The sequence below is a fragment of the Planococcus citri genome, chromosome 4 (assembly GCF_950023065.1).
Source record: "Planococcus citri chromosome 4, ihPlaCitr1.1, whole genome shotgun sequence".
Taxonomy (NCBI): domain Eukaryota; kingdom Metazoa; phylum Arthropoda; class Insecta; order Hemiptera; family Pseudococcidae; genus Planococcus; species Planococcus citri.
This window is the reverse complement of record NC_088680.1, coordinates 16,768,672-16,795,839: the sequence shown is the minus strand read 5'-3', so window position 1 is coordinate 16,795,839 and position 27,168 is coordinate 16,768,672. Positions and strand designations below refer to the sequence as shown.

The 27,168-nt window shown below is 34.0% G+C and overlaps 1 protein-coding gene across 1 annotated transcript in view; it reads left to right on the top strand.

Annotated features, from left to right (window-relative positions):
- The first annotated feature begins 1,870 nt into the window (after positions 1–1,870).
- The window catches only part of sli (slit guidance ligand), a 445,788-nt gene continuing 420,490 nt past the window's right edge, over positions 1,871–27,168 (top strand). Inside the window, exon 1 of the mRNA XM_065359909.1 lies at positions 1,871–2,566. Coding sequence (XP_065215981.1) covers positions 2,214–2,566 — 353 coding nt within the window. The 5' untranslated portion in view covers positions 1,871–2,213. The remainder of the gene's footprint in view (positions 2,567–27,168) is intronic.

Here is a 27,168-nt window from a genome sequence, read left to right as displayed (position 1 = left end):
GAATCGATTCGTTCCCGAACGAGTCACTCAATTCGTTCGCGAACGAGTCATCAAAATTGAGTAAATGAATCGATTCGTTCGGGAACGAGTCACTTATACGAATGGATTCGTTCGCGAATGATTCACTGACAATTATTCAATTCGTTCGCGAATGATTCATCAAAATTGAGTACATGAATCGATTCGTTCGGGAACGAGTCACTTGAACAATTCAATTCGTTCGTGAATGATTCACCGAAAATTGAGTAAATGAATCGATTCGTTCGGGAACAAGTCACTTGAACGATTCAATTTGTTCGCGAATGATTCATCAAAAATTGAGTAAGTAAATGAATCGATTTGTTCGCAAACGAGTCACTTATTACTATACGAATCGATTCGTTCGCAAACGAGTCATTTATATGAATCATCACTTATACGAATGAATTCGTTCGCGAATGATTCATCAAAAATTGAGTAAATGAATCCATCGTTCGGGAACAAGTCACTTGAACGATTCAATTCGTTCGCGAATGATTCATCATCAGAAATTGAGTAAATGAATCGATTTGTTCGCAAACGAGTCACTTATTACTATACGAATCGATTCGTTCGCGAACGAGTCATTTATATGAATCAATTCGTTCGCGAATGATTCATCAAAAATTGAGTAAATGAATCGATTCGTTCGCGAACGAGTCACTTATACGAATCAATTCGTTCATGAATGATTCACCAAAAAATTGAGTAAATGAATCGATTCGTTCCCGAACGAGTCACTCAATTCGTTCGCGAATGATTCATCAATAATTGAGTAAATAAATCGATTCGTTCGCGAACGAGTCTCTTACACGAATCAATTCGTTCGCGAATGATTCACTGAAAATTATTCAATTCGTTCGCGAATGATTCATCAAAAATTGAGTAAATGAATCGATTCGTTCGCGAATGAGTCACTTAAACGATTCAATTCGTTCGCGAATGATTCATCAAAAATTAAATATATCAATCGATTCGTTCGTGAACGAGTCACTTATACGATTCAATTCGTTCGCGAACGAGTCACGTATCATTATAGGAATCGATTCGTTCGCGAATGATTCAGTAACTCCTAGAAATCAGTCAGTTTGTTCAATCGCCAATCGGTTGTGAATGAATCGAATCGATTCGATTTAATTTGATTCACTTCGCTTGAAAAGGGATCATGATCCGTTTGCGAACGATTCACCAAGAAATCAATCAATTTATTTTATCGCCAATCGTTCGTAAGCGTAAATGATTCGATTCTATTATAAACAGATCAATTACCAAAAAAAAAAAAAAAAAACCAAATTAAAGAGCGAAAAAGAAAAATTCTAAACATTTTGGTATTTTAAACCATGTAGGTGCTCGCTGAAAATGTTGTGTAATTTCAGTATGAAGTTGACATGCAGTGAAAATTTGAGGATGAAAATAATCATAAAATCGTTATTAGGGTATTGTACAAAATTTAAAAAAAATTATATCAATCGGTAGTAAATTTTAATACCTTTAAATCTTGTTCAACAAAATTCCACTCTAAACCCCTTCATTTTGCCAAAAAAAATGAGGAACTGAATTTTCGCCATACAAATGCTTTGTAAAAATATTGTTCATTCTTTCTAACTTCTTCCAGGTGACGTCACATCAGTGGATGGGCGATTTCAAAAATAGCTATGTAATGTAGAATACACCTATCTTTTTTTTGTTGGTATAACCTCTTTCTGTTTATAAACGTTGGAGTTGAGTTGGTCTGGCTGGAGCAAGACACCCTCTGACGACTGAAAGAGGCGGCGCGCAGAAAGAACGCTGTGTCGGAACTTGTTAGCTATAGCTTTATATTGTAGAGTAAAAGGTTGTTGGTAGTCGTTGATGTGATTTTGTTGCGGAAAGTAGCGCGTGCTGGCGGCTTAGTCGAAGTCTCGTGGGTTCGTTTACGTAATATTTTTTCTCGATTTTTTATTATTATTTTTCGAATAAAAATATATTATTTAAAATATAGAATTAAAACGGAAAAATATTGAAGTGAATGATGTGATTTTTCGCGCCATTATTTTTCGAGCAAATGTGATCCGCGATCGTTGATTTTTTTTCTATTTTTTTTTTTATTTTTATAATTATTTTTTCTATTTTAATCAACGTCGATAATAATATTTCGCGATGTGAATAATCGCGCGACGTTGTTCTCGTGGAGGTTTCTTCGTGTATAGATACGTATGTTTTTCGCGTCGTTGTTTTTTTGTTTCTTCCAAAAGCTGGAATTCGATCGCCGAAGATACCCGGTCGCCGAAATGACGGCACCTAGAATTATTTTAATCGCGATTTTACTGACGACGTGCGGAGGAGTCTGGGCCAATAACGGAGGCAATAACGACGTATTCCCGGTAAATGGCAAAGTGAACGGTCATCCTATTGTAAATCTAATCGTCGGAGCGGCAGGAGAGTCTTCTTCGACGACCACTTTGTCAAAATGCCCGAAAGGATGCACGTGTACTTCGCTAACGGTGGATTGCTCGCAGAAAGGATTCGTCTCGATGCCGGAGAATTTACCGACAAATGTGGAAAGACTGTAAGTGACTTTGGAGATTTGAAATTTCATTCGTATCTTAGTTAGGTAACTATTAAGTTGCCGGATAATTTTTTTCCTTTTCCAAAGAAGAAGAGAAAAACGAAGCCGGGCGTCTTATAAAATGACCATTTACACAATATCGACGACGATGTGCGGTTTTTAGCTCAGGTTTTCCTTATTATTGGTTTCGGACTGGATTCGATTCGAATTTGATTTCCCCGGTGCTGTTGGGAAGGGAATTCCGAGTATAGTATTTCGATGTCGTCGTCGTCGTAGTCGTAGGTAATTCGATTCTGGATATTTTTCGGTCGCTCGTGCAAAAGTTGCCGTTTTAATTTACTCTACCGAGGACGACGACTTTCTACCTATACCGGCTCGAGATGCTCTTTTTTTCGGTATTTTTAGATAAAATATACCTATATACGTGAGGTACGAAAAGTTCTGCCCAAAAATATCTTGAGCTGGGGAAAATGATTCCTCGCGAATCAAATAAGCCGACGATTTTTCGAGGTAAATTGAACGACAGCGACGTAACAGGCGACAAACGACGACACTGAGACTGAGATTATTCTTACGAGTCGCCTCAGGCTGAGGTTTATTTCGTTTTAATTTCCCTTTTTCACTTTCCGGCCCCCTTTTGTCCGCGCTTCTTCACCCACGATGTTTAATTATTATTGAGATGCCGGGATATAGTGTTTTTTTCCATATTTTCAGCGACGGTTCCATTAACGTGGTTTTGATATCGTACCTTTTTCTTTTCTTTAGTCTCTATGGTTAAGGTGTATTGCTGTATAGGAAAAAAGACTCCGGAGGTGTTGGAATGAGGATGTTAAAGAAAGGGTGTACTCAATGAAGGGTGCTGGATTATTAAGGTGTAGATTATTTTTTTGACGAGGTTCTTTCTTCGATGTTTTTGTTTTTTTCGGGTTTTTGTGCAAGATGCAAGATGATGAGATGTTGAGAAGGCGAAGTAAATATGAAAATTATGCGAAATACGGTCGAAAGAATTCGTTCCTCGCGTTGATTGAACGATTTGGTGGGAAATTTTGAGTAATGGTGAACACAAATTTAACGAATATTTGAGAAATTGAGTGATAAATTTGCGATTTATTGCATTTTGGCGGAAATGAATCATTTTTGGTCGAAGATGTGAAGAATTGTGTAGAGTTTATTTTGAAAATTTAATTTGTATTTCACTTTGAAATTTGTGCTTTGAAAATTACTTCAACTATAGTAAGTTGATCGAAGGCTGCGAATTTCATCAGTTTTGAGACGAAGTTTTTTGCCAACTTCGACGATATAATTTTTACGGTCATTTTTTTGGATAATTCACGGCCATAGAAGAAGAAATTTTGATCGAAATGAAGTATTATCGTTTAATCGAATTCTGTAAAAAATTGTAGAGTAAGAAGTGGAGAAATTTTAGCTCTCCATCGACTTAAATGGATCAAAATACGTCGAAGAATGCTTAAAATTGTAAGATGATTTGAAAAATGAATTACCTGTGGAATTACTCGTATCAAAATATTATTCAAAATCAAAAAAAAAAAAGTTGAAATTTTCCTTCATTTTCAAAAAAATGAATAAAAATCGGCGAGAAGAGGGGGCTCATTTCTATTCCAAAAATTTACGTAAACTCATTTTGAAAATGAAAAAAAAAATAATACCTACCTAAACTAGCTTTAGAAAATTATATTGAACTGTGTTTATGTATTTTGAAAAAACATGAAAATTTTCATCTGGCAAAAAATTTTCTCTGGAATTCAAGTCAATGAATTTTTGTTCAAATATCTTCTTGAGGCAATCTTAAAGTGAAAAAAGTACGTTTGGATGAACAGAACGTTTCATTACCTGAAGTGATATTTACTTAATTTTACTCGTACGTTTGATATCAGTTTTCAAATCGTCTGAAAAATTGTTTTTTTTTCCAAATCAATTCGAATTTTTATCAAGTTGATCCGTTTTGGTTGAAATAGGCTTGTTTGAAATACTCATCAAATGTTATCGAAGATTCATCTACATTGAATGTAATCGATTTATCGTCAATTCACAGGTTTTTTTCATCATTACGTCGTGTTGTGGTTAATTTAGAAAACCACTATAATTACATCTCTAATAAAAATTATTGAATTCTTTGGTAATCTCGATTTGTTGATTTTATGTCTTTATTTTTCGTTGAAAATCGCTCAAATTCCTCTATTTTTTTACAATGCCAAAGAATAAAATTTCAATCTTCTCGCTGCAGATTGATCGAAATTCTTAAGTACTTTTTCGAACGAAACAAATTTCCAGGAGAAAAAATGAATAGTAAATATTTGAACTTGATCATTTTATTTCGCGGATTCGAACAAAAAAAAAAAAATAAAACATGGAAAATTTACTCTTTCAAAAATTTTTTTGCATGAAAAAACCTCGTTTTCTTATTTTATGTATTTTCTTTAAATTTTTTCGTTGAAATAAAAACTTGGGTTGAATGATTCTCAAAGACGTGAAATTAATAGGTATCTACCAAATACATACCTACTTATTTCATTTATTTATTTATTTTTCATTTTTTTATACTTTCGAGTTTACCTTTTTCATCGATTTGAACGTTAATAATTTTTTTCTCGGTTTGATGGTTGAAAAAAAATATTTTACGAAGTCGAGTTGAAGAAGATACCTAGTTGAAATATTGTAGCATAATGAAGGCGTTGATTGTTGAAATTTTCCAAAATGAAAATTCTGTTCATTAAAATAATCGTTGTTTCATTTTCAAAATCTTTTAAACAGACTGATTTGAGGAGGCAATAAGGTGTTTGCTCGATTTCTTTTAAAAAGTTGATGAATTTGACCGCTATTGATCAGCTTTTGGAGAAGTTTTTTTTTTTTTTGAAACCGACGTATAGTTCGATCATTTTTTTTTCTTTCAATATCAGAGATTTCAAATAGGTGAATCGCAGAAAAATCACAAGAGAAGAATAAATGACTAAATTGGAAAATGTTTCAGCTTATTTTCAATGTTTCACAATTGGAAATTTCGTTCTGACTCAATTTAGGTCGATTGTCAATATTTTTGAACTTTTTCTACTGCTTGTAAGAGTCGAAAAATAAAATTTTAGGTTGATAAACTGTTGAAAATGTTGAAAAATCTGCAAAAAATATTCAGTATGCGATCTTTAAAATTAGAAAATTGTAAAGAAACATGGTCGAAAAAAATTTTTTTGCAAAGGTAATCAGGTGATTTTTTATTTTGATTAGAAAATATGAAATTTTTCAATTTGATCAAGTATCATGTCAATAGTGTTTTTATGCTGTATATTTTGATATTATTTCTCACGATGACAATTTTTTATTTTTGAGTCATTTTTAGTTGAACAATTTTCTGGAATTTTTGTTTCATTTTTTAATTTGATGTTCATTTTTTTTCAATTTGAGATTTTTAGAATTTCTTTAATTAATTATGATGACGAATTGAGATGAAAAAATTATTTTTTAAATCTCATTTTATAGATTGGTCATCTTGAAGAGGAGGGGACGGGGGAAGGTCGGAGGACCAAATACAATATCAAAATTTAAAACCATCTTCTTGTAGTGAAAAAAAAATACGATGAATTGCGAACAATTAACCACGATAACGTGCAAAATGACAAGTCGGCGCTATAAACTCGAATAAAAATATACGAAAGGGAAAAAAAAGGCAACAAAAGATACGCTAATTACAGCTGGAAAATTATACGAGAAATATTAAAAAGTGGAAATGAATATCTAATTTGAAACGAAGAAAAAAAAATAATAACGATAGAATTAAAAAAAAAACACTGCGACAAATTCGAAATTAACACGACGAAGAACGAGAACGCGAAGGGACAGCGAAAAATAAGCGAAAAAAAACGAACCAAATAAAACAAAAACACAAAAATTTTATAATATCTTTTTCTTTTCGACACTATGCGGCTTGCTTCGTGCTTTTTTTTCCTCCTTCGTCCTTCCATACGCGTAAACGCTTCGCTTCGCTATCGTAGAACAGAACAAAAAGCGAAATTGAAATTTTCCCGTCATTTGAAGATGTCATAAAGGAATAATTTATCATGTCGAGAATGAGAAACGATTTTGAAAAGCGCGCGAAAGATGAAGCGATGGGCGAAAAAACACACCGAGAGACAAATTCATTCCGGCGAAAATTTTCCCCAACAAATGTCCGAATGAAATAAAAAAATTTTTACGATGAATTTTCGCTCGTTCGAGTGTTTCGTCGAATTTCCAAGACGTAATTACTTTTCGGGGGCTTTTCTATGTACGGATGTGTCGAGTAGCTCGCTGCTTTTTTTATTTTATTTGTAGTTATGGATACTGAAGAGATTTTTAAAGCTGTCGTTGAAGTGCTTTTAAAACTCGCGAACGGCAGCATATGTGGCCTGGTTTGGATATAAGAAAAATTTTCTGTCAATTTTACTACTCTGTACTCTTCTCCCTTCTCTTCTCGCTTTATACCTTCCCCAGTACCTCGATGCGTTTTTCTTCTTATCTGTAGTACATTTTGTCGTCGACTATTTGGTTTATTTCAAACGCAGATCCGCCCAGCCCCGATCGTAAAATTTCAACAGCAAATATAACGCTCGAACTCGTATAACTTGTGAAATGTCGATATCGACATCGAGAAATTCCTCTTTTCTCATTGTCATCGTTCGCGACACTCGAAACGCGATTTTTTTTCTTTCTTTTTCTTCCGTTTATTATTTTTGGGCGAGTGTTGAAAACATACTTTATTTATATTTTTTTTGCTCGTTGTCATTTTTTTTTTTCGCGTATTGTACGCGTATTTATAGGTAGCTTTTTATCGCTATAAGGACATCTAATTCATCCCTTGTAGCGAATGAACGAGGGAAAAGGACGATCCGAATCTTTGGGGTGTTTATTTTACTACTAGCTGGAATTTTCGGCGAGAAAAGAGGGAATTAATCGAAACGATTATTCGTCGCCGATTAATCCTTTTCCAAACAACAGAAACGAACGGAACTTCTCGCTGTTTGTATTTTCAACACAAAGACCCGCCACTCCCTGTCTCACCCTGTCTCGCACCGACATAAAATGGAATTTGCAATGATGGCTTATTTCGAATGTGTCGAATTTTCACCCCTGTTTTTCGGACTCCACCGTCCATCTTGTCCAAAAACGTCGCCTCGAAAGCAGGCATATTTGTTGTACTTTGCGGTGTGTCGAGGTAAAAAAAACCACACCTTTTAAAACCTCGTCGACCGCGACGAAAGGAATTTGCATGGTAATTTTCTTTCGCGTAATTCGTCGCTACAGGCGCAGGATTTATACGAATGTTACAAGTCATCTCACCCTTGCTCGGATTTGGTGATTTTTTCCTGCTTTTTTGATGCTGCTTCTCTGGGGCATTTAGTATTCTGAAAAAATAATAAAAGGTGTTGAAATTCACGTGACGAGCGTTTTCTATCGAGTTACGTTGCTTTGTTGATAATGAGGATAGCCAGTTCCTCGCCACCCTAACGAACGAGTAATATGCTTGCTGTGGTGGGACTAAATTAGACGTGAAAAAAATAGAAAATACTCCGCAAGCGGTACGTAATCCTACCAGACGAGTCACAAATCGCGGAAAATCTTTTAAATTAAAATTTTTAATACCTCGGGTAAAAATTGAAAATTGAGTCTCTCTTTTGTCCCCTTTATAGTGAGACGATCGTGCTTGGCATTGAATGAAAACTAGGGTTATTCGCAAGAAAAAAATGGCGGGAGTAGATTTTGGAGGTGTTCGTGGAAAGTGAAAGGGCGAAAGGAAGTGGTAGAGTAGAGTAGAGTATTTTCAAATTTTTCATGATTGGAAATAAAAATATGTAACACAGTTCATATTTTAAAAATTTTGATACCATCTTCCTTTCTCAGCTGGATTGAATATTTCTTCAACGAATATGTTTCAAATATTCATTGAATTTTTCTATTTAAAATATGAGAAATTGAATGAACGTTGTTGATGTATCGAGAAAAATTAATGAGAAAAGGTTTCTTTAGTTTAGAAAAATTTGTCAAATTGACATTAAAATTGTTGAAAAATAACTTTCAATAAAAAGACATGAAAACAAATTTAAAATATTACTTAATAATAATAAAAAAATTATAATTGAGAGCTTGACAATATGAAAATTATCCAAAAAGTAATGTGAAAGCTTTTCTCACTAGTAATTTTTTGAGGGTGAGAGGGGTGAAGAGGGGGGGGCAGAACGACGTTTGTTTGAGACCTGTTCTGACTCTCGAAATCTTGGAAAATTAATTTTAAAAAATCAGCAGAATACCTGCACCTGGGTAATTCTCAGAAAAAGGTAAAATTCGTGTACATGGCAAATTTCTCAACGGTTTTAGCATGAATTTTTTTTTTTTTTTTTGGTCCATTCAAGAATGACCCCGCACACATTTCACACATGGTATTGAGGTTTTTAGACCCTCCTTTCATTGGTGTACATTTGATTTTATACCCCAAATGTCCTTCGACTTGGCTGTCACACATCATGTTTTTGAAAATGAATGTTATAAAGTGTCATGAACTTCATTTTTTTTTGGAAAAATTGACACATTCTCATTATCATAGAACATGAAGGTCTCTTATTGTGCAAATTGCAATTGCAATAAGTCTATAGGAAGCTCACAATTCACATTTGAAAACTGTCACACACTTTTTGCGCAAATTTTCGAGCAATTTTCAATTATTTTTGGTAGCTTCCCAATCCAACATTTTTTTCTGGTGAGTGGCTGCACTGGTTCACTGTTCTCATAGAAATGTTACCCCGCACCGTTCTTTTTAAAAACTACATTACAGCTCGTTCTGATCGTACTTATATGTGAAGTTTTGATATTTCGCAAAATCTGTGTCCTTCGGCTTGGTGTTTTCATTTACGCCAATGAACCCGCCAAAACCAATAATTGAGCACGGGAAGTTATTCTACATGATAAGTACACATTTATTACGTGTTAAAAATCGAATAATGTCCAGTAGGTAAGGCTAGAAACGAAAAAACGTTGAGATTGTCCTTCGGCTTGTCCAACGCCCATTTGTCCTTCGACTTGGCCAAATTTCAGACAGCTGTACTTTTATCGCGCTAGTCGGCATATTACATGATAATACAAGCAAAATTTTACATTTTCTCCCTCCCCACACTTCACCTCTACCCCTACCAAAAAAATAAGTCCAGATTCGAACTCTGCGGCCTGAAAAACATAAATCGACATATTACACGATAATATAAGCAAAATTTGACATTTTCCCCCTCTCCACGCCTCACCCTCCACCTATACAAAAAAAATAACTCCAGATTCGAATTCTACGACCTTGAAAACATGTCAATCGACATATTACACATCGATGAGGGTCGAATTCTAATTATCGCCGTTTTAGGGGGGCCGGGGTCCACAGTGGGGGGGATTGAATTGAGGCCAACACTAGAAAAGGGATCTGGGACACATATACAAATGATTCCCACTTGAAATTTTCCAAAAAAATGATTTTCGTTTTTCAAAATTATGCATATCAAAATCGACCCTTTTTCTGAGAATTACCCACCTACGTAATTTAAAAGTTGAGAAAAATTTGTCGAATGTTTATAATTTTTTTCAATACGTTCTTCATTATTTTAGAAGCATTTTTTATTTTTTCAGTAATTTTTCGTACAATTTTGGCATCAATTTGAAAATTTTCGCAACATTTTGTGCTGGGCCATTCCACGTTAAATCGACCAAGAAGTGGTAAGGGGGGGGGGTCGACGATTTTTTTGAAATTTTTTCTGTGGAAAGACCTTCTGAAGGGAAGACCAATGGGGCAAATCACAGCCCTCTAGCTCTCTTTTAAAGGCTGCCAGGGGGTGTCAAAGTTTTCAGTGAACTTGAATTATCATCCATTTCAGTAGTGGATTACTCGATAACCGCGATACCTACCAGAATGGACTTTTTTCCAATAGGTAGGGGTTTTGAAAGGCTTTTTGGAGGTATAATAAAAATCAGTGTAGCCACTTTTTTTAGTACGAAAATTAGCTTGAAAAGTTTCAAAACGTAGATTTCATATCGTTCCGCCTCTCAAAAATTCTGAAAAAAAATATATTATGAACAACTTTTCATGCTGAACAACATTATTAAGAATTGGGATGGCATTATGTTGTAAAGTCGATTTATAAAAATTGAAAGTTTGCGAAAAAATGCGATTTTTTGATTTAAAACATGAAAAAAGTTTTGAGTGGTGAAGTTGACCCATTTGACACCTATATTTTTACGTGTCGGTTGAAAAAGTTTGAAAAACCCTTTCACTCGGTAAAATGAACTCATCACAAAAAAATCAAAATTCGAAAAAATTCAATTTTCAATTCCAAACATTAGAAAAAGCTAAAATTCATTCAGTTGTCTTATTTTGACCTCTTTCTGACGTAAAAAAGTTGATGAAAATCACACTCATAGCAAAAAAAAAATCAAAATTCGTTTATTATAAAATTAGGAATTTTTTTCAATTTTGATTTTTTCAATTTTTTATGAATTTTTTTCAATTTTGATTTTTTCAATTTTTTTTCTGTTCAACAGTTTTATGTCTTTTTTGACGATTTTTATGCAGTTTCATAAACTTTTTTCTTATTTGATTATTATGATATTTTCGTTGTTTTTTTTAACGATTTCAGAATTTTTTAATAATTGTAGAATACTAGCTTTAATTGATTGTAATGTCATAATAATTTACAATTTTTTTGAAACTAAGTACGTATTTTGTGATTTTTCTATGATTTTTGTTTATTTTTTTTGGAAATTTTCAAATAATTTTATTTTGTTTGAATAATTTTCTACCAGTTTTTTCAATGAAAAATTTATTTTGAGCAATTCTCAATGGTATTTTTACACAATTGATCGAAATCTACCATTTTGACTCCAGCAGTTCAACAATGCTTATAATTTTCAGAAGTGTCTTATCATCATTAAAGTTTTTTAGTTGATTTTTCTCATTTTCTCTGCATTCACAACAGTCATTAAAAAAAAAAAATACCAAAAACCAAAAAAAAATACCAAAAACCAAAAAAAAACACAAAAATGTGGTCTGACATGATTTTTTTGCTAGTTTAAGCAGCATTAATTCGAATATCTGTAATATTTATTTTTCAGAAACCTACAATCCCCTGACTTCCGTTTCTAGTTCTCAAAATTTTGGGGCGTCGAGTTCCAAAATTGATCAAATCGAACAATTCTAAACTGATCTGCCTCTCCCAGAACAGTAAAAATGCCACCCAAAATTGATTAGGAAGCATGAAACCTCTCCTGGTCTATTAGTTGATCTACACCTCGAAATATATTCTGTACTGAATAAAATGAAAAGAAATGCCATTGCAACGGGAACCTACTCATGCTTCGTAACAAAACTTCTGAAAAAAAAAACAAACAACAAATCAACACAAAATCGCCCACCTTGAAACCGCAGTAACAGGAATTACGCAAATATCTCGTACTTGAAAAGGTCCGCGAGTCGGAGGAACAGTAAGATGAAAAAAACCACACCATTGAGGTTTTCCTCCCTGTAGGTGACGATTGTCGTCGCTTTAGTCGAACTACAAAGTATAAAATGGGTACAAATAAAAGATTTACACCAACATACGTTTTCGTTCATTTCAATTTCCATTGATAGTTAACAAAACGTTTAATCTGTCACGTTTCGGAGTTCTCTTTTTTTTTTCTAACGCCTCTCTTCCTAAACCCATCGAACACGTTCGCCTTCCCAGCTATGCATAGATTAGACAAGACGAGGCGAAGTGAGGTGACTGATGCGATGATGAGCCGAGTAAAAACTAATATTTGCTTAGGACCGAATGTTAGCGTGGTTTTTTCTGTCTAGTATTTTGCTGTGATTAGTTGTTTATCGAGATACAGTATACATAAACTTGAACACATACTAAATATGTACGAGAGTACTCGTATGTACATTAAGTAGTAAATTTCCCAACTGAGAAGTTTAAAAAACACTTTTTCGATAGGTGATTGGATAATTGGCGAATACTCGCCAACGCTTACTTATAATATCGAAGTAATATGATTTATATCACCTCTAAGAACTCATCCTGCAATCTATGAAATGAAAATACGAATGGAGTTTTAATTACGATGAAAATTGTGTACAACCTTTGACCTTTCGATTCGAGAAGCTCGAGGTGGTCTGCGGAGATCGCATCCTTTACGTAATTTTTTTATTTTACTCAAAACCAACGAATGAAATTTACAACGCTATTAGAAAAACGAGTCGATCGTTTGACTGCCAGTCGAATTGTAATTTATTTTTATTTTATTCGGTCGCGACTCGCGAGCTCGTGAGCATCTCTCTTTAGGTTACCTTTAATTTCATTTTTTTTTTCTTTTTCGGGTACGTATTCTGTTGAGGCACTCCTTTGTCATAGGGTGCTCAGCAGGTACGCAAGTTACGTCATGGTGACAAGATACCTACAACCGAATGTACGTTTTTGTCTCATTATCGATGTACTTCCGGCTGTAAATGCGGTCTGCGAAGGTGTACCTCTCTGCCGGAGATGGAACACATAGTGCACATGGTGAGTGATGTGGTTTTATAGTATACCTACATTATACGACCAATTTATTGTCCTGCTACATCTATAAGACGACCATCGAGAAATACAGGGTACGTGTGGCTGTGGCTACTTCATTCTACACATGGTTGCGGTGTAAACGAAAAAGCATCAGAACACGTATTTGGTGAAAAGCTCTTGATGTAGCTAAAAGGGTATACCGTCGTAAAGATCTTTTAAAATTAAAATGAAGCGTTTTACATCAACCTATAGTATGATGGCCATTTCTATTCCTAGCTCTTCGAACGAAAAACATTCGAAAAATCGAATGCGAAAACTTGAAGAAAATATTCAACGTGGTATTGTACATACGAGTATCTTTGCTTTTCATCAAATCTTGTAGATTGCTGAGATTCGATAACGAAATCGAATAAAATCATTCGAATGTAAATTAAACGAGTTTATTCTACGCGATTCCTGATCAGTAAATTGTACCTAGTATAAAATGTAACTCCTTGTAGACGCTGTCCAATTTAATTATGTATTGTGAAAAAAATTTCGATTAAATTTATGTAAAAATTATTCATACGGACGATTAAAATGCGTTAAATTTTAGCAAACAAATATTCAACGTACGCGATTTATTGAAAATAGGAATAAATTATGAATTATTTTTAAAAAAAACAAGTAGCAACATTATCTCATTTATGGTAAATTCGGCGAATGAATCACAATGGCATAAATAATAAAAAATTTCCCAAATGTTGATATAATTAATTTCAAACGAAAAAGCAACAAAACTAAACTCACGCAGTAAAAGACTCATTGGAAAAAAATTTGAAAAAATTGATGAAAACATCGTTAAACAAGAATATTTCAAAAATATAATTTGAAAATCCAAAAAATGAAAATAAAGGTCCCCTAAAATTTTATTTTAAAATGATCTTGAAGAGAGAAAAACTCACTAATATTGTGTGTATAAATTACTTGAAATAGAATCGTAACCTCTTCATCGAGATAACCAGAATTTTAAAAACGTAAAAGTAGTCTAACAATCATTCAAAACCATCCAAATATTGTTAAAACGACGCTAAAATTATTGAAATCGTTATTAAATTGGATCAAGTTGACGAAAAACGAATGAATTTGCTTTAATGAAAGGCTGGATCTAAAAAACGAGGAAATATTCTAATTCAGTCCTCTCTGAAACTTCTCAAACGATACGTCACTCGTCATTTCAATTGTTCTTTTGGAATTTGAATCACATTTGAAGTGTTAATATGAGAGGGAGGGGGGGATTCGAAGGCGTCTGAATGCAAAAATAAGTAAACTTTTGAACTCTGCATTTTTGAATTAGTTACAATCGATATGTCACTTCTATTTTGAACTTTTTTTGAATTTTGATCACAATTTTGAACCTTTGTACCTCCCCCCCCCTACACTCTCCCTTAATGATGTAGAGCTTTCATTTTGAAAATTACTTAGCTGGAAAACCGACAAAAAAGGGTCTACGCTGTAACTTTTTCAAATTTTCAAATTGTTTCTTTCAGCTTTTGCGCAAGCATCACGAAAAAATGAACATTCTCAATGAAAATTGAACTTTGAGCTTTGCGATTTTTATTATTGATTTTAAAATCTTCAATTTGCAGAATGAGTTATGTGTTCAAAATTATTTTAAAAAGTGAAGTAATAATGTTTAAATTGTTATATTCGAGGTTTCCGGATCGAGGGATAAAGTATGGGCGGGGAGGGGGGGGGGGGGGTAAAATGAATGTCCCCAAAATTTCGAAAATCTTTTTTAGCTCTCAAACTAGATGGAAAGTTGTGTATCACAAAATTATTGATAACTGTGAATATTTGCTCTATTTAAGAATCTTGTGATTCGAAAACTGAAATGAATTTTGTAACTTGGTTGAAGAAGAAAGGCGCAAGGGGCGAGGTGAATGCTCTCAATTTTTTAAAATATTTTTTGAAGCGCCGCATCATCCTTTTTAGTGGTGAAAAAGTCAAAACGTGGATTTGAAAATGAATGAAGTATGTACTGATTTTCAAAATTTTCGGGCCATTTACCCCCCCCCCCCCCCCCTCCTCTCCATGCATCGTCCCACGATCGTAATAGCATAAATGATCGACGTAAATTTTTTAATCTAAAAAAATGTTTGAAATGAAACGATTTAGGTGTTCAGATTTGGGGGAGGGGGCGATAGAATTCAAAACTTCCGAAATAAGGGCCATACCAACTCCCTTCCTCAGCTCAGATTTTATCTCCATAAATACCCAGCAAAAGCTTCTGGACTGATTTTGAAAAAATTTGACCCCCTCTACCCTTCTTTCGCTGTTTTGTGTTGAGTGATTGATGTTTGAAGGATTTGGAAAACGAGAAAAATTGGCCTGGAAAACTGAAAAAAGACAGGAAAAATCATTTCTTTGGAAAAATGTATCTCCAACCGTTTTGAAGACGGGGAAGCTTGATGAAAACCTACTTTCAATTAACGATTGTAGCCTGGGAATACTTAGCTAATATGTTTTTTATTCTAATAACTAATTGCCAAAAAAAAGTTTTGCAGGAATTCTGCAAGAAGTTTTTTTCGACTATTACATAAGTGGAAAAAATTTTATTTTTTGACATAATTTTTCCAAGCTACATACATAGCTGATGGCTTGTTTCACTTCTGTTAGGTAGATTTTTTTACATCTTGTAACTTGGTCTTTTTGTGTACCTTTGCTGTGTATGTAGTACCAATACAATATGTGTATTTTGTGGTATGTTGCTATATTTAAGTACACGTTGTTGTTTTTATTTATATTTTTTTTTCTCTAAAGGTATACGTGTTTCTCGTTAATTTTTTTTTATTTATTTTTCTCTTCCCGTAACCATATTTACTCGTGAACCTCGCTCTAGCTTTCTTTTTCCGGATTGGATGGAGGTTTTTTTTGTTTTCATTTTTTCAAAACTATACTATTAAAATGTGTACAGAAAAAAAAAGTGAACTCGACGTCGACAAGCACCTTATACAGTACGCCCTAGCTTATACAGCATGGCTTTAAGGAGAAAGGATCACTTATCGGGCACATTTTAAGATAACGCCTGCGTTGAAATTACATTTGTGCATTAGCTTTTCGGCGTTAATTTTGTTGTTGCGTGTCCGCAATCTATTCCGAAACGGATGACGATATGGAATGACCTCTTTGGTACACCTCTGCTATTATATATATAGGTGTACTGTACGCAATTTGCTTAATTTCACCAGCTTTAAGTTATAGTACATACTACTCGTATATTTGTAGCTTACTTTAGCTGCGTTTCATCTTTCACCGCCCTCCAACCTGACGACGACCGACGTCGTTCGATAATCGTTTATTTTTTATTATTGCTATTTCCGAAAACGATAAAATGTTTACGTAAAGGGAGGAATTTTCTCCGCGTGGTTTTTTTTAAATCGAAAATTAAGTCATTTTCGAGGTGGTGCTGGTGGCTCGAGCTCCTCGTACAATTTTACCCTTTGTGTGTAAAAGAATCTAACGTTTGAGTTAATGTGGTGCAAGCGCAATTCCTTGAGTGTGGTTTGGTGCAAGATGAGTTTTTTTGATTTTTTTCTTCAAAGATTAAAACTTCTTAAAATGTCCTCCCTTCTGGACTGATATTTGCCTAAACGATCTCGCTACAATATCAAGAATGAATCGGAATTGGTCATAGGATCTCTTATCTCATTTCCTCTCTATACCTTTTTCGGAGTCGAAATCATAATTCAGCGAAATGTTCACTATCTCGATTGATGTTTAATGTTTCAATCGATTTTTTTTTCGATGACATTTATTTTTCGAACGATGATAGCTTGGTTTCATTCTATCCTCCTCAGCTCCTCACTCCTCTTTCTTCCCCAATAGATATCTCGAATTTCCGGCTTGATAAAACAGTACTTTTCCATTCATCTGGACCTACTCGATAAATGCTTGATGCGATTTCGTGGTTTTCTGTTTTTTTTCCTCTCTCGATCGAATTGCATTCCAAATCAAATGGAAAGCCTTTTCAGCTTTCACGAATACCAGACGTACTAATTAATAAAAAGCTCTGTGATCAAGGCTGCTCGAAAATGAGAAATTACAGACTGAAAAGTACCTGTAGAATTTGGTTGATTGGAATTAGACTGCGATGATGTTAGGGTGAGAAGAACTTTGATTGAAGGAAGAGGCTGAGAGGGGAATCGATATTATTCGAGCGTGAAATGTACGCTTATGTGGTACAGCTCAAATAGGGCTATTAAAGAGACAAATGGCTAGGTTCCTTTTATCTATGTAGGGATATCTTGGCATTGGAAAATATTTATTTTATTCACGAATCTATTTCCAGCCTTTTTAACTTGAAAGTTGGAATTCATAAATATGAAAGAGTGGACGTATATGTGCTAGTACAAATGTCATAATAGTGATTAACCTTTGATGTAGTGTACGTTTTTAACATTTTGAGTGGTTTTAATGACCAATGTGAATTCGTATATGTAAACTTTTATTTACTTACGCATCTACCTACGCTTTGAATACGACAATCGTATCTACTATGAAGGTAGGCAAAAGGTGACTTTTGGCAAAAGAACCATATTATGTGATTAATCTTATGAAAAGTGCGACATGGCGGGCCAGCCAAATGTTCTATCTCCCCGTAATACTATGTTTTTTAATATCGATTTAGTCGTGTCATTTTTAAATTACAAACGTAACCGTATATCTCTGTGAAGAATATAACCTATGGTTTAATTGTTTCTAGCGGAGTGAAGAGGCGGAGGCGCGAGGCCGAGCCGAAAAATTCTCATAGTTTTGGCTCGGCTTCACCTTTTTAAAGCGATATGTACTCGGGCTGGGCCCGTCATCAATCATGATTTATAGCGTGTGTTATGTAAACATCGATAAATCACTGGTACGCGGTGCGAATTGGCTACACAGTGAATTTTTATACTCGGTACTTTTTTTTTCACTTTCGTCTCCGTCGATGAGTGAGTACGTTGGTTCTTCTCGATTGTCGATTTATTCGAACCAATATTATATGTGTAGGAGATATGTGTTTGTTGTTTATGTATACTTAGCACCTTCAATATACCTTTTCTTCTCATGTACCTATCTATGCTTTATTACGTTTACCTGTGGTTGTGCTGGAATATTGGTTCGTTGGTCTGTTTGGAATTGTTATCGGTCTGGTTCGATTTTTTTGTTTGTTATTTTGCCCTTTTCCCAGTTTTTTCTGGTGGTTCTGTGATGATTTAGAATTCAGTCGAGGTACAAAGAATATTGATAAGGGTATTTGTCGATAGGGAATTGTGAAACATTTCTCAAAATTATTTTGAATCTCTTATCAAAAATCTAAAAATTTTTCAAATTTATGACAAAAGTTGGAATTTTTTGAATTTTGGGAAAAAATCAAAACTTTTCTGAAATCTTGACAAAAACTGGGACTTTAAAAAAAATCCTGACAAAAAAAAATCAGGACGGTTGAAAAATGGAGACATGGAGAAACTTACGAATTATTGGACAAAAGTACCTACTACCTACCTGTACGAATTTTTTTCAAATGTTGGCTAAAAAATCGTGACCTTTTTCAAATTTTTGATAAAAATTCTGACTTCTTCATTATTCATTAAAGTCCTGAAAAAAATCAAAAGTTTTTGAATCCCTCACTTTAAAATCAAAATTTTTTTAAACTTGCAAACATTAAGACTTTTTTTGAATGTTTGAAAAATAATCAGAATTCTTTTCAAACTTTGATAAAAGTTAGCCTCTACGTATTACCTACTCCATTTTTTTAAATTTCTGAAAAAGGAATCAGGTTGATTTCAGAATCGAGAATTTTTTTGAAATTCGGTAAAAAAAATGAGGGCTTTTCTTCAATCCTGGTAAAAAAAAAGGACTTTCAAATTTCTGACAAAAAATCATGAGTTATTTGATATCTTGAAAAAATCAGAACTTTTTAAAATTTCAGGCAAAAAATCAAGTTTTTTTTTACAATTTTTCGCTTCAAAAAGAAGGTTACCTACGCTTTCTCAAATTTCTGGCAAAAATTGGGATTAAAAAAAAATTATCGTCTGCAATAGGATTTTTATCAATTTCTGGCAAAAAAATCAGGGCTTCTTGAAATCTGTGGTTAAAAAATCGATATTTTTTCGCATTTCTGGCAAAAACTAGGACTTTTTTCGCACTCTGGCTGAAAAATCGTGATTTTTTTCTTTCTGACAATAATCTGACTTCTTCAATTTCCTGCAAAAATCAAGATTTTTAAAATCTCTGGTTAGAAAATGGAAACTTTTTCGGATTTCTCGCGAGAATCGAAACTACTTTCTTAAATATGGCAAAAACCAAGACTTTTTTTTGAAATTTTGACGAAAATCATGTTTCTGAGCAAAAAATCAGTATTTGTTTGCAATGAATCTTTTTGGGCTATTAACGTTCAATCCTCTCTTTTCGCCCATAACTGGAACAATTATTGCTTGATTGGCACAGGAGATTGATATGTACATTAGTGTAGTCCTTAACTACATGGCAAAAAAATGAGCGATTTTTTCCACACCCACCCCCTAAAGTGGTAACCTCTGGTGAGAAAATAATTCCCTTGTGATATACTACCATGCCTAAACTGTCTACGTGAGGGATATTAGGGAGACACAGGTTGGTAACACTGGGATATTCGCGATGTCCTGATCCTTGACCAGGATACGAGCGAATATCTCAATCCAGTTCTCTATCCTGAGTCGACGCAGAGTAGTGCAATTCGCAGATAAATCGTACCTTTATTAGTAACTTGACCTTAAGTCCATTCACTTGGTATTCTTTCATTAGAGTTAAGGTGTTGTTATAAATTGATCGTGTTAATTAGTTTGTGTTAAATCGAATCGTTCTTTGTATCTTTAATGATCGAATAAATATGTTGTAATTGGTGAGTCACTTCGGTGTTCCTTTATTATAATATATTTATGGGAGTGGTTTAAGTTTATGCTGTATCGAGCTAGCTAGGCCCCTGAGTGGAAGTATTCCTGCCAAGAGAATAATTCCTGGAGTCTAACCCAGAAGTAATTATATTAATTATACGACCCATCCATTCGCCTAAAGTTTATATTATCTCTCACCCTGTTTTTTATTTTTTCCATTTTCAAAAAATTCGAGCTGCGGTGGGCTCCTCAATTTTCAGAAATTGAAAAAAAATCTAATTCAAAGAAAAATTTTTAAAATTTCAAAATTTTGAGTTCCATTATCTCTAAAAGGTCTCTTTTGAGTAAAATAGACCATCATGGCGATTTTAACCCCCTCCCATGAAAACCAAGCTGACCCCCCAGAATAGCTGAAATTCGTATATTATTAAGGATGTGGAATGTCCTAAAATTAGTTGTTTTTGGTCTTTCCTACTCCCAACCCACACAGTGGTGTTCTTTGGTGAGAAAATAATTCCCTATTTTTTATTTTTTTCATTTTCAAAAAATTTGGGTTGCGGTAGGCCCCTCAATTTTCTAAAATTAAAAAAAATCTAATTCAAAGAAAAATTTTTAAAAGAGATCCATCATCTCTAAAAGGTCCCTTTTGAGTAAAATAGACTCTCAATGACGATTTTAGCCCCCTCCCATGAAAGCCAAGCTGACCCCTCCCCCCAGAATAGCTGAAATTCGTATATTATTAAGGATGTGGAATGTCCTAAAATTAGTTGTTTTTGGTCTTTCCTCCTCCCAACCCACAAAGTGGTGTTCTTTGGTGAGAAAATAATTTTTTATTTTGTTCATTTTCAAAAAATTCGGGTTGCGATGCGGCCCTCAATTTTTCAAAAATTTGAAAAAAAACAATTCGAAGAAAACTTTTTAAAATTTTAAAATTTCGAGTTCCATCATCTCTAAAAGGTCATTTTTGAGATTTTTGAGTAAAATAAACTCTCATGACGATTTTAGCCCCCTCCCATGAAAGCCAAGCTGACCCCCCCCCCCAGAATAGCTGTAATTTGTATTTTAGTATTTCAAAAACTGGAGAATTCGAAAATCCGCTGGAGACTCCAGAACGGTTCCAAAACATCGCTAATTGATTCGGGAGTTGAAAAATAGGATTGAAACCAAATTTTAATGTTTTCCATGAGAAATGAACCAAATTTAAAATTGTTGAAAATCTATCAAAAATTGAAAAACGAATTTTGTCACCTAAAATTTTCGCTGATGGTGTATTTTGGGGATCCTGTTTCGATTCTCCTTTGTGCGATTGGAGAGCTAAGTTGAAAGTTGGTGGTTGAATTTCAAATTTCTATCTCAATCAGATCAAATTTTTTTTAAATGTTGCACGGCCATGTGTTTTTTGTAAGTCTATTTATTTCTTCTTTCGTTCCAATCTTCAATTTAGTATTTCGTTAGTTTCAAATTTCGATAATTTGTCAATTCTAGCGATAGAGTAACGAAAGAAGCTACTTACTACTTAGTGTTACATGATAGACCAAAGAAGGTCGACCTGAGAATCGGTTACAGTCTTTTGTTCTGTGTACTCGGCGACGAAGTAAGAAGTTAGAAAGCTAACTTTTGTAGTATGTAACAGTGCACGAGAGTGCGACGAAGAACGAAAGGGTTCCATCCATAACTCGGGTGCTAGTGCTACACGTACACTTAGGCGTTCTTCCGCGTGTTACGAATTAAAATGAAAACTTTTTGTCGCGGCGTGGTGGCGGTGGGCGCCCGCGTTAGCGACGAAATTTACGGTTTCCGATACATTTGTTTGCGACAAGGACGAGAGCGAGCGAAGTTCTCTGTGTGCGATGCTTTTTTCTACGCTAACTGCTAACTTCTCCGTCGACTCGTCTTCTTCGTTTTTGAAAAGGGTGCGTTTGTGTCGTGTGTACGTATAGTATACCTAGCTAGAGAATCTCGAAGACGAAAAAGGTCCCTTGTCTGTACGTGGATATCGATCTTCTCTCGAAATTCAAGACCGCAGTCTCGGTTGATCATTTCTTTTTCTGCGGTAAACCATTGTTCTGGTGTTTTGTTCTTGGGTCTGAGAGAAAGTCGATATGCATTTTGTTGTAAGGGTTAGATTGGTATGTATTTTGTACCAATTCTAATCTACCCTGTTGACATCTTACCCTTATCTGTCGATTGGTCGCACTTTTCTACAATGAGAATCCGGTCTCTAACTGTAGAATAGCGTTTAAACGACGATTTACTCGTCGAATTGTTCCTTTTAGGAAAAAAGAGCCAATAATGTTACAAGGTACGAGGGGTGTAATTCAAGGTGATGAAATGACCTGATTTTTGGTAGCTTGGCGTTGGTTTCCTCTTATTTTTCGGTTGTAAAAAGCTCGAAAAATATATTCCAGGTTCATTTAGAATCGCTGGTACTCGTATTATCGTTAAATGTGCGGTATAGAAAACGAGTCATTTTTTTTCCTTTCGTTCATCGACTCGACTTTGAAGAGCTTCCGGTACGGTACGCGCATCGCGCATTTTAAACCTTCTGTACGAGTACAATTTCGAACTGTACTAAAAGGCAGTTTCACTTCGTTAAATCTCCATTTAATATTTTACGACTCCTAATGAAGATGATGAACTAATGTAGATGACCATTATTTACCGCGCGCATCGCGTCTCGTGTAATCAAAAGCGGAGAAAAAATGAGAAAAAAATCACGAACAGCGGGAGATATACCGTTAATGAATTTTGTGTCGTCTTTGTTTGGTTATTATGGTAACTTTTTCTTTTTTTCAACTCTATTCATTGTTGAATGTTGATATACTGTGCTTATATTTTTGTTGAACTTAGTTGTCGAGGCGGGGTAGTCGTTCTTTTCTATGGTCTTTATAGGTTAATTTGTTTTTCTTATCGTGGTTTTATGCTAAACGAGAGTTAAGACTCGAAAGCTTTTGATTGAGAGATGCGGGAAAGGGTTAGAAGTGACCTGAAATTCATAAATTTGTGTTATAAAAACATTCGGTTGTGAAAGTTATGGAGATACGGTGTATCGGGTGAAGGGGAAGGCTGATTGAGATGCGTTTTCAATGTTTTTATAATTTATGTACTCGAGTGTGCTGGTAAAATTGAAGAAAATTGAATCAACTGCGATGTTGCAGCAAGTGTCAGCATTTTTTATTGTCAATTTTACTGTTTTCTGTGTGAGGGTGTTTGAAAGTAGGTAGTTGTAAAATTTCTCAATTGTTAAAAAAGTCCTGCAACAAAATTGAAGAAAAATCCTGCTCACACTTTTAAAAAATTTCAATTTTTTTCCAAAATTGCTGAAAATCTTGTTTTTTTCTATGTTGCTAAAAAAAAACTGTTTTAGTAAAAATTGCAACATTTTTTTGGTTTTTTCGGAATTGCAGAAAATTCTTCTTGTTTGACAATTTCCAAAATTATTGAATTTTTCAACATTGCAAAAAATTATTCTCTCTTCTTTGCGAAAGTTGGAGTGAGGGACTATTGTCAAAATGTCCTGAGAACAAAAGACGTGTTTTTGTCAACTTCGCGAAAAAAGTCATATCATTTGACAAAATTGCAATATGTATTTGTACTTTTTGTCAGCATTACAAAAAAATTACTGTTTTCCAAAGTATTTTTTTTTGTTCCGTTTTTTTTCTTTCTTACCAAAATTGCAAAAAACATCAATTTTTTCCAAAATTACCAAAAATCTTGTTATTTTTTTTTCCAGGTTGCAAAACAAAGCCCTGTTTTAGTTAAAATGGCAGAACTTTTTTTTTCAGAATTGCCAAAAATTCTTCTTGTTTTAAAACTGTCAAAAAATGCAGTATTTTTCCAAAATTGCATAAAATTATGCTTCCTTCTCCAAATTGTAAAGAAGTGAGGGGATTATTCTAAAAATTTCCAAAAAAGTTTTATTTTTCAAGATTGCAAAAAATTCTGATTTTTTTCTAAAATTTCAATAAATATTGCTTTTTTGGCCAGCATTACAAAAAAGGTCTTGGTTTTTTTCTCAAAAATTGCAAAAAATTAATGTTTTCCAACGTACTTTTTTTGTTACTGTTTTTTTTTCACCACAATTGCAAAAAACATTAATTTTTTCCAAAATTACCAAAAATCTTGTAATTTTTTTGTCTAAGTTGCAAAACAAAGTCCTGTTTTAGTTAAAATGGCAAACTTTTTTTTTCGGAATTGCCAAAAATTCTTCTTGTTTTAAAACTGTCAAAAAATGTAGTATTTTTCCAAAATTGCATAAAAGTAATGATTCCTTCTCCAAATTGTAAAGAAGTGGGGGAAGGAGGGAATTATTCTGAAAATTTCCAAAAAAGTTTTATTTTTCAAGATTGCAAAAAAGTCTGATTTTTTTTCAAACTTTTAAAAAATATTGTTTTTTTGGCCAACATTACAAAAAAGGTCTTGGTTTTTTCCAAAATTGCAAAAAATTACTGTTTTCCAAAGTACTTTTTTTATTACCTTTTTTTTTCTTCTTCGCCAAAATTGCAAAAAAATATTAATTTTCTCCAAAATTACCAAAAATCTTGTTATTTTTTTGTCCAGGTTGCAAAACAAAGTCCTATTTTAGTTAAAATGGCAGAACTTTTTTTTTCAGAATTACCAAAAATCTTTCTTGTTTTAAAACTGTCAAAATATGATGTATTTTTCCAAAATTACATAAAAGTTATGCTTCCTTCTCAAAATTGTGAAGAAGTGAGGGGATTATTCTGAAAATTTCCAAAAAAATGGATTTTTCAGGATTGCAAAAAATTTTGATTTTTTTCTAAAATTTCAAAAAATATTGCTTTCTTGGCCAGCATTACAAAAAAGGTCTTGGTTTTCTCCAAATTACCAATTAAGTCCTGTCTTTTCCAAAATTGCAATAGAGTTCTTTTTTTTTTTACCAAACTTGTAAAAAGTCCTATTTTTTTGACAAATACTCAAAAAACATATTTTTTTTTCCAAAAATTGTTGAATATTTTGCTTTGTTTTAATCCAAAATTGAAAAAAATCTTCGTGTTTTTGTCTGCGTTACAAAAAAGTTCTTGGGGGTTTCTCAAATTTGCCTGAGAATCTTTAGGTTTTGTTTTTTCCAAATGTAAAAAAAAAAACTCTGTGCTTTCTTTGTCAGCGTTACATAAAAGATCTTGGTTTTTCCAGAATTTGCAATATGAGGTTCTGTATACCAAAGTTTACTCAAAAGTTCTGTTTTTTTGCTTGCCAAAATTGCAAAAAAAAAGTCCTGTTTCCTGAGAAATCAGTAAAACACTGTTTTTTACCCTGTCATAGCCGGTAATTACCAAGGGACTTACATTATTACCAGTAATTACCGAGTATATTATCGCCATAACCGTTATTACCCTGCAGTTTACTGTAATTTACTGACAACGAGCAGTCTGCCGTCATTACGGTAATTACCCGATTGTTTACCGCCACTATCGGTAATTTTTGAGTAATTTACCGAAAATTTCCAAGTAATTTAGCGGTAATTTCTGTATATAGTTTACTGTCATTCTCGATGATGGTAATTTTATTGTTAATATCGGTAATTACACGTAATTTACCGTCATTACTGGTAATTGTATGGTAATTTAGGGTTATTGCTGGTATTTGTCGAGTTATTTTTCGTAATTTTGGCAATTGTCGACTATTATTGGTTATTACCTAGTAATTTACTGTCATCATCAGTAATTGCAATGTGATCACTGTAAATGTAAATTATTTTATTAATGAAAATTCGAACATGAAACAATGGCATTTTTCACATGCTGCGTAAAATTGTTATATATAAAACTGGAACGTCTACACAATTTTTGAAATTTTTTTGTTCGTGAATTTTTGAAATTTAAAGGTCACGATGCGAAGAAAACCATGTTGAACGTTCAACTGCAGGTTGTTTGGAGGTCGAACCTCTCCATTTCATTTCCGATGAGAAAATATATAAGAACGAAATTCGATTCGCACCAGGTCAACGTTCACATTTAAACTTTTCAAATTCTCGTATACTCTTGAAACATTTCCAAGTATTGGGAAATTTTATCGAAATTAATTTCAGTCAGTCCTCCTTTTGCGGTCATGTATGGAAGTAGACACGGATGATTTTTGAGTTGGGAGCCGAGGTACGCAGAGAGGGCTGCTCGAAAGGAACTGGAGGGTAACGTATACCTAGTAAAGGGGGAAAAGAGGAAAGAACGTCGAATACAAATAATATATAAACAGGAAAAACCGCAACTAAACGACCGACAATTTTGGGACACACGAATACGGAATACCCATAATAAAAATAATGACGATAATAATAATGTCGAGAGACTGTTCTCCATTCACAGCTCTTAAATATACTACTACCTAATACTACGAGTGAGTTAGTGTATGATAGACGACACCACACGTACGTTTACTTAGTACATAGTGCATATTACTTACACATACTAGGTACACTTATATGTACGTACGTATATTCACATGTATTACTCGAACATGCACCATCACCACCGCACGACTAGGTCCAATTATAATTTCCTTTTCTTTGTGACAACGTAAAATGCCAACAGTACATCGGAGAATATATACGTTCGTGGAAACTTATGTTCGTGGCATATTCATTGTGTGTGTACTTGTATATTCCATCTCCAAACCAAGGGTTCTAATCAGACATGAACGAAGGAGATAATTGATTTACGGTTCCTTTAAACTGGATTATAACGCAGTGTACATTTACTCGTGTGGTAAATACGTCAACGAAGGAGACAAGCGTAAGGCAGAGGTACAGAGGTACCTCGTATGTACGTGTACAACATCGTAGTACTCTTTCATATACACCAAGCACCAATGTACCCGAACACATCGACTAGTTGTCGTATTTTCTCGTGATTTAGAGAATTATTATTACCACCGTCGAACGCGATCTTTACACCGACGCTGTCATTTTTAATTTACCACTAATATATCCTCGGTCGTCGGCGGAGGTCTAACGCGATCCCAAGAGCGAGCTGGACCAATAATGCATCTTCAGTGCATTCATATCTGTGTATCAGTAAGACCTGCAGCAGCGTGTAGATGTGTCGAAAAGATGAGTCGCTTTTCACGAATCGATGATGATGATGATGATGATGCAGACGACGCGACGACATTATCTCTATAAAGACTTTTA